At 36.4% G+C, this 9,106-nt stretch overlaps 1 protein-coding gene across 1 annotated transcript in view; it reads left to right on the top strand.

The window, feature by feature from the left end:
* The first annotated feature begins 1,640 nt into the window (after positions 1–1,640).
* The window catches only part of LOC136776224 (nephrin-like), a 102,421-nt gene continuing 94,955 nt past the window's right edge, over positions 1,641–9,106 (top strand). Inside the window, exons 1-5 of the mRNA XM_066731604.1 lie at positions 1,641–1,704; positions 1,785–1,944; positions 2,038–2,129; positions 2,214–2,360; positions 7,607–7,780. Coding sequence (XP_066587701.1) covers positions 1,641–1,704; positions 1,785–1,944; positions 2,038–2,129; positions 2,214–2,360; positions 7,607–7,780 — 637 coding nt within the window. The remainder of the gene's footprint in view (positions 1,705–1,784; positions 1,945–2,037; positions 2,130–2,213; positions 2,361–7,606; positions 7,781–9,106) is intronic.

Raw genomic sequence — 9,106 nt, 5'->3', positions numbered from 1 at the left:
GATTTTTAATCACCAGATAGTAACAATGACTTTTTTTCCTGTAAGGAAAAAGACCTTTGTTTTCTTATCCAGTCCTTAAAATAGATGGTTTGACTAGTTGAGTGAAGTGGATCTTGCTAATAGTAATTCTTGGTCTGTGAACACCAGACTTGTCTGAAATTGGTTTTACGTTACCACTTACCTAACTTCAAAGGAAGTCCATATGCAATAAGAAAAAGTATTTGAGCTACGTGCTTATAGACGCAAAAGTCTCTAACTAATTTTAATTATGATATCAAATATTTCTGTTATGTATGTACTTTTACCCTTGACAGGTACCAATTATAATTTGATAAAGTTCACAGAAGATTAACAGACTTAATACACATGTGTATTCACTATTGTTAATAACAGAATTCAAGAAATTATAGTAAATTACGATCATCACCAATAAACAGCATAAGAGATAATTCTGGATATCTGTTAAAATAATAGTGTCAAATAGCTGGGAAAAAGAATCTAGTATTTCTTTAAAAAAGAAGAAATCCAAACTAGAATCACTAGCGTTAAGGTGAAATTACAGAATTAAATAAAGCAATTATTTTAATTAATAGTCTTGAAAGAATTTAAGTACTAGCTAGTAAAGCCATAATTTTAGCTGACTTTTAATACACTACTGACTTCAAGTTCAAGCAATAACAGCTCAAATCTTAGTGTTTAGAGGATTAAATATTAAGTAACAAAAATTAATGTGTTTGATTGTATTTCAACAATAATTAAGCATTTTTTTTCTTTGTGCTGACATTTGAAAAAGTTATAAGCTGGAATCGAAAAACCTAATTTGATAAATTTGGCCCATCCAATAGCAATAATCATATTGAGATTTAATACAAATAAAAGGCCATGTACTTATATGGCTCAGTTATATCTGGACGACTTGCCTTTCTCCATTACAAACGTAGCGTTATAAAAATATAGTAAAACGAAAGGAAGAGAAAGTAAGAATTAAGTATAAATCTCTGAATATGTTGAGATTTCATTATTGTCGAGAGAAAATAATTATTACTGCGAGGAAAGTTTTTATCGTGATAAGAATGACACGCCAATGCTACACAAATAAACGACCGAGGGTAGTTGTTCTACGAAGCATTGCTTGTAACAGACTTGCCACTAATTTCTACTTTACAACGCTAATCATAATGCGTCTCTTCTCGGCAAGCCGAGTTGTGGCTTATTATAAACCAAGCTAGTTCCACACCGCGGCGTGGAAATTCCTTAACGTGGTTCATGACTGTAATTCGTTTCCCTCCGCAGTTACAAGCTGGAATAAGCTCTTGCCAAGAAGCAAACTGACGATGTCAAAAGTCCAAATGAACCTGCCGTTAATTATCTTGCGGGATTATACGTAACCCAGCTGCTACTAACAATTGATATTCGACGGAGAAGCTAGAAAAAAGTTGATAACGCTAAGAAAAAACTAACAACCATAACAGTATTCGAATTTTCACTAGAATTCAAGAACTATGAGCAACAGTCTTAGTGCGTTAGCACGAATAAAATATGGATATGTATATAAGCTATAGGTTTTTGTAAAAAAACCTATCATTCGTTAATCATCTGCAATTAAATTTGTATCTGAATTTTTTTTTCAATTAAGGTAAATGGAAAAGTTAATTTTGCTTGGATTTAAAAAAGTGTCCCAACATTTTCCGTTGATACACTTCAGTAAAAATTTAAAGTAGTCGACAATTAAATATAGAAAATTGTTTTTCGAACATTCAGCCGCAAGCAACATAATTAAGTAGACAGATTAAGCAAAGAAGAAGAATGGAATTTTTGGTTGTGCCCAAGGACGCTTATCCTCGTACCTTCGCGTTCTTCCAATTCCAGTTTACTAACTCGAATATTATTAGCCATACGTGTAGATCATACTCGACATTATTGTTATTACACGCCCCCAGATAGGTTCGCACCTACTTAATAACCTGTACTTGTTAGATCCTCGCGCGCCACGTCGACTACATTATGAAACAGGATCTACGAGATACAATATAACAGGAACCACCTTTCTACCTTTACCACCCCTATAATTGCACACTTTGTACCACAACGTAATTTACAATATTTACGTCCACCCATACCCCGCGACTGTACCACATTGTTGTTGGATTTGATAAATGAAAATGAGTTTTTATAGAAAAATAACTAAAGCAATTTTTCTTGTTTTGTTACAGGCGATATTACCAAACAATACTTCCGCGTGAGACCGAGCAACAGTTCGGTGGACGAAGGAGGGGAGGTTGTATTATCGTGCGAGGTCGGCAATAGAATTGGCATTGTCCAGTGGGTTAAAGACGGCTTCGCCTATGTCATAGAGCCAAGTAAGTATTTATCACGTTATTTTTATTAGAACATTTTAAATATGACACGAATTAACTTTATAACGTAGCGTTTCATATGACGTCATCGGAAACTCGCATCAAGGGTGTCGTCGGTTCGATCACGATCGTGCTCGCGAACGCGTGTCTAAACTTTTTCCGTTCGACCAACCCGAGGATAGTAAATACAAACTTTATCCATATTTGTATCTACCTACAGTCTTGTCTCGTCTTCTCTTCGAGTGACTTGTCAAGAATCGTGTCAAAGTTAAACTTTTTTCTCACGTACCTTTTCAAACTATCTTGAATAATTGTTACGAAGTGTAGCGGAAGGGAAAAAATGCTAAACTTTCCGTAGTAAATAAGAGCGCTAGTTTTTTTTAAACAAAAACTTTGCAAAGACTGGTAAGTCGTTATGACAATGGCGAATAGCTGAATGGGGCTTCGTAACATTTTAAGGGTTTGAGGAATATAAAAGAACGTGGAGGAAGGATGTAAAATAAATGGGATCCATTAGGAGAAGAATAGCTTCTGGCGCGATAACTCAGGGAGCGGATAAGCGGCCCTTTAGCCGTTCGTTGAGTTCATTTGGCAAATAAGGATGTGGAAATTGGAAGGCTAGGCGTGAACAGCCTACAGGTGACGGTGCCGGCTTGAAAATCCGACCACCCACCAGCCTTTGATAGTAAGATCGCCTGATAGTCTTCTAATTGTGAAGTGGTACTCCCATCCTCGCTTTGGCTCAACTTCGGCCATTCGACGAACCCTGAAGCAGCTCCTATTCCGTGATATCCGTACCGTAGGTCATTTATAGTCGTGTTATCGGTGACATATTAGGGATTTTTATTACGCTTTATTCTTTTCTGTATTTATTATGCTATGTAACTCATTGTAATGTGTTACTTTTCATCAGACAGGAAAGAAGATACCATTAACGTTTAGCGAGGTGTTTCGGAAACTAATAAGTTTAATCGGCGCCCCAGGTTTGCCCATATACCGTCTGACTGCTGTACCGTGCCAATCCAAGATGATACCTCCAAAAAGCGAATCTCCATACGTGTCTGCATCCAGGACTGGTTTGATAACCGTATTACAAGGGCCACTGCAACTGAAGAATCCTCCCGGTGGTTGGCTCGAAGCAGCAGCTGTTGCACACAATCGCGAGCAACATGCCGCGAATGGTAACATAGATAGCGTTAAAGAGACTGACATTTGCTTAAATGATATCCTCTCTTGGTGTCAGAAGGGGATGTGGGAAGGAGAAACGATTTTAGAATGTCCAAAAACTTGCAAAGAACTAGATTTGAAGCTTGCCGCAGAACGAAATTTTAACTACAACTACTTTGCTCGAAATTCGAACTGTTCCAATGCAGTGCCGGTCAACTGTGGAACACTTCATGCATTTTTTTGTAATGCTCACGAGATTATAAAAGAAGATGCTTCTCAAAAGGATGACATCTCACTTCATCAGTTGTTTAGCAATGATGATGAGATTATAAAAGAGGCTTTTCAGGACGGTGACACCTCAGAGAACACGTGCTTCGTTGCGGAACCAGTTTCAGGGATGATCACTGAAAATGACGAGATTGGCATTTTAGAGTTTCCTGTTAGTTTCAGCAATAAAACGCCTTCCACGAAACAGCAGTGGATAGCCATAAGGCTTGACCCTAACATAACATATGGTTCGATGGAGTTTCGCTCATTATATCATGATTCGAACTTTGGGTGTAGTGATTACAGGAGCTATCCATCGAACTTAAATTTTAGTGAAATGGCTGGTCTGTCCGCTATTGTCAAAAAGGCACAGGAGAGAGCTACAGATTTCAGGTCCATGGCTCTAAAGATCGCACTCTACGATGAACTGCGAGAACGTCGTTTAGTGCAACCCACTGGTGTAGACTGGGCTTGGAGTCCACCGACCTTGCCCAAGACAAATATTTGTTTCCCTCATCATTTAAAGTTGAATTACAGTGCCATATTCGTAGATGTGCACCATATTGAATACGCAATGCGCAATGGAGGGAAAATTCGCGTTGGTGAAAGTGAAAAAAATATCTACTGGGACTTGAATTTGAAGGATACAATGGTCATCGGTTTACCTGAAGATTATTCAGGACGGGATCTCGATGTTTGGATCTTGGCTCATCTTACATATCCCCTCGCCTGGGTGTTGGATACCTTTGATATTTCGGATGTCGCGATGGTTAAAAAGAAACAGGTGTTTAATAGAACTGCTGGATTGGTTGACATATTTAACTATAGCAATAAAATTATATTCGTAAACGGATGTACTAAAAGAAGTTACGTAAATATATGTAAAACTAAGTACCGCGTGGATTACAAGCACGACGACACAGACATTAAGATTTACAATATTAATAAAGACATACAAAATGTACTAGTTGATGCTTTAAGGGGAAAAGTATCCCTTAGGGAAAAATTGTCCGAGTACGTAAAACCGTTCATTATAGGAGGAATAGATTGGGTCGAGATTGATCTTCTCGCCACATTATGTGTTGTTCGTTGGCATGCTAAGGTGGAAGGCATTACGGAGCGCGGAAGGACAAATTACGTCGGTGCTCCGCCCAATATACTGAGGGCTTTGGGTACGTTACCTTATGTAGAATTGAATGAATTACCGGACAAGGGATATGAAGATAAGAGCAGCGTATCGTCATTTGACCAGTGTTTCGTAAGACAACTAGAGGCTAAAATAAAACCTGGATTTACTTTAGGAACATGGAGCAACATGACCGAACTTGCCATTACTTTTGGCTTAGGTACTTATAAAATGCCCAATACAATGCCACAGGATCTGATCCAAAAACGTATTCATAATGGTGGACTTGATCGTCTGAAACGGGCAAGTTTCGCACGTGTGGGCTTAGAATCATGGAAGCTTGCAATGGGCATTACAGACACCATTGCATTCCCAAAAGGGTTTGATATAGATATGGATGTAGATTTAGAATCTTGGCACGACTACATTGACAAAGGTTCGACAGGTAAAACAGTTCAGTATCTGCTGAACCTCCTCTTCTCGAATCTTTATAACGCTAGTTGGTCAATGAATTTATATAATTACCACAGCGGAATCTCCCAAACAGGGTTAAGATGCCCTAGTTCATTTTATCGCTTCCAGAGCAATGTCAAGTGGGAGGAGAACATGTTTGATAATTCATCGAAGAGCAAAAGCAGTCACTATAGACGTGACACTACGCCAGATTCCAATTTCCAGAATAAGTTTATTCAAGTGGGAGAAAGATGTCATAACCAACGAGTTTGGAGTTCCTTGTTGAAATTAGACCTCACAAAGAATCAAGAGGAGTATACTGCATGGGATCTATCCTACAGGAATTATGGGTATTTTATTAACGATTCCACTAACCTGTATTCCTTTGTAGTAGACAGTAGCCATGGCGGTATCCTAGCAGCTTCCCTAGGTTGGTATTCTGAAAAGGGACCACTCCCAGATAAGGAAAAGTGGGGATGGGGTGTTCGGGTATTCTTAAAGCCGGATTTGCGAAATGAAGACACTCTCGTTATAGACCCTCGTGTATTCTACGCTGCTACATTTGAGGCGTTTGGTCGAGGAAACACCATTCTGTTGAAAGGCCCCTGTACATACGATTCCCTGGGCGTCTCGCAGGATTAAAAAAACAAACGAATGTCTTAATTTCTCCTCTTAATTATGCATCTCGTAAAAAAGGAAAATATTGCAGAATCTGCAATCACGCTTAAGTAAAACTAAACAATTTTGTAATTATCAGTCAGCTTTAAAGGCAGAAGCTTCAAAAATTGATTCGCAATCTAACATGATTAGAGAAGCATCAGAAAGGAAATAACCAGACGATAATGGTAGCTGCTGCTGAGGCCAGGTCTACTCGGATATAATTATATTAATCAGGGCTAGACGTAAAAAGTGTTATTTTTAAGTTTGTTTTAGTATTTATTTTCTTAAATTTTTTAAATCGATGATAATTACATTATAAACTTTTGAAATAAATTAATTTCCATGGTTAAAAGAAGAGGTCGTATTGAATTTCCCAAACCCTGATAATTGTTGAAATCTTGTTGAAAGCGAAAACGAAAACAACCTCTAGGCTTATTAAGAATTGTAAAGCAAAACAAAAGTTTCAATCTAACAATTAAATACAACTAACCAACTGAATACTGGTGGTAAGAGTATCTATAATTAGGGTGCAGTACCATATTAGAATTTAATAACGCCCTGTGTAAAGGAAAATTAGAAATGATAGAAAATAAATATTATTTTTTTTTTAATTATATATTGGATCTGATTAATAGTCGTGAACTGCTTAATAATAACTGAATTAAAAATAATTATACGAGATATCTTTCTTGTATGCTATAGAATTTCTCACCATAAACGTTCCATCGTAAATCTATGTAGTCTATAGTTCTAATTAATCTGAATATAATTAAGATTTAAGAAAATATTTCAAATACGGATTTTTTTATAAGAAAAATTGACTGCCAGGTGAAGTCAATTAGAAATATAGACTTGAATGACAATTCTAAAAGTATGGATACAAAAATTTCACTTTAAAAAATAGCTATTCTACTGTTTCATAAAATGTTACTTGAATTTTAAAAAGAAAAAATAGCATTTTCTCTAAATTGCTTTAACGTATAGGATGTGAAATAACAGCATTTCGGCTAAATTTCATAAAAATATTGAAAATTGATTCACTGAGAGTTTTTTTAACAAACAAAAATATTCTTACGATAGACAGAAGAACTCGTAGTAGTATACTTGTCTAAAATCATAAAACGAAATATTTTCTAATAATGGATGAACAATTCTTAATTGCACGACAAATTTAAAAAATAATTGCAATCTGAAAAGTTTTAATTTCATACAAAAGACTACGGTTTTCAGTAAAAGTTTGACTATATAATTGAAAAGTAAAATAAGTTGTAAGCAAGTAGAAAACCTTCGATTTTTATTCGAAAATCGATCACTGTAAATCTTACCTGAATTTCAATGTATTTTATTTTCACATAAAAAGATAAATTCCTGACAAGAACGAAGCGGAAGAAGTAAAATTTGTGTTTTTGAAGTTATTTAGAGAAAATCTACCATATTATTTTATAAAAAAAATGTAATATAACTTTCAGCAAACAGGTATCTACATTTTATTATACAAGTAAGTTTTCCTATAAAAAAAATTATTGTCGCAAACAATGTAAATTCGTGGGTAAAACTCGTCATTTCAATGTTACAGATGGCGAGATCGTGGGTCACCCGAGGCTAAAATTAATAGGCGACCAAAGGGCGGGAATTTATAACCTGAGGATCCACAACGCGTCCTTGACCGACGATGGTGAATATCAATGTCAGGTCGGACCTTATATGGGAATCAAAGCAATTCGTGCCAACGCCCATCTTACCGTCATATGTAAGTCCAGCTTTTCCAATCTTTTTCTTTCAACATTTTATTTGTACCACTACACATTCCAAGCAATACCACGGCTGATTTATCGTTGCATCATGGATCAATAAGATCCCATACTCTTATAAACGAGAAGTTGAAATAATATTCCGCGGCATGCAAAATATCAAGCATAACGCATTCGTGATGGTAGTTTAAAGAGCATTTGTGATATTTTCATTTCGTTAGCATGCTCTTGCTATGTAGGACGCGCGTTACGTTCGAATGTACAGGGAGCAGTAAAACTTAATGCATAATAACTCTTTTACCAGGGTTTCTCCTTCCTTTCTCGTTCCCTTTTCATTTTCTCCTTCCCCCTTTTCTCCCTGCTATTCATTAGCGATTTGTTGAACAATGATTGTCCGACGTATATTATACATATTTATATGTATTAAATTCATGTATACTTGCCAGATTAAATAAAAGTAGTGAAAGTTTATTTTTGTTGAAATTATATTTGATTGTTATCTGCTGTTTTATATATTTTGTTGAGTGTGTAATTAATTCGTGGCAAATAAAAAATATTGTAAAAACAATAGGTTTTTAAATAGATTTTATTTTAATGTATTCCATTGGATAATGGATTGCTGAAACAATGTGCAGTTAATAGGATAGCGCTTTCGCACTATTTAATCAAGGATTGACCAACAAGATGCCACAAATTACAGAATTTTGAACCTGTAATAACTTTTTAACCGAGGGAAAGACCTCACCTTTTTTACGCATCTTCAAAGTTCTCTCCTCCATTTACGATTCTCAGATTGGCTGCGGGAATTATTCAGCCACCCGGTATACGCAGCAATGAGCTCTCAACACTAGAATACCATTTCTCGCAGTAGCCGTTCGAAGCTACAGCTACAATCCCCCTCTCCCCCCTCTCACTTTCTTACGAACTCCGGACTGGTAACTTTTTTACTAGCGCTGTGTAAATCAAAATTTTTATATTCCCGTGGAAAATTCGTGATAATACACGTTTATAAAAAGTAACGACTGGCCCGGTGATATGAATTTCAAGAAATTGCAGACGCGACAAAATTTCATGCTGCTTTACGGCATTGTTCAGGCTCGGCCGAGCAAGAAGGGGATCCAATTTCTTAACAATTGTACGAATAATGTGCGGAGGAAAGCTAGGTAGAAAAAGGGGGAAAAGAAAATATAGCGGCCTTCAATTAACGTAGTAATTTCCAGCAAAGTGCTCTGTGCAAAACAGAAATTGACTGAAAAATAATATCACTCCTTGCTCGAGTAAACTCCCTGGTAATTAAATAAAAATAACAAGGTTGGGACTTTTAA

Source organism: Prorops nasuta, unplaced genomic scaffold (genome assembly GCF_024137725.1).
Source record: "Prorops nasuta isolate Cenicafe-Biocafe unplaced genomic scaffold, Cenicafe_Pnas_1.2 PNAS00009, whole genome shotgun sequence".
Lineage (NCBI taxonomy): Eukaryota > Metazoa > Arthropoda > Insecta > Hymenoptera > Bethylidae > Prorops > Prorops nasuta.
The sequence above is the reverse complement of the archived record's forward strand: the minus strand, read 5'-3'. Positions and strand labels throughout refer to the sequence as shown.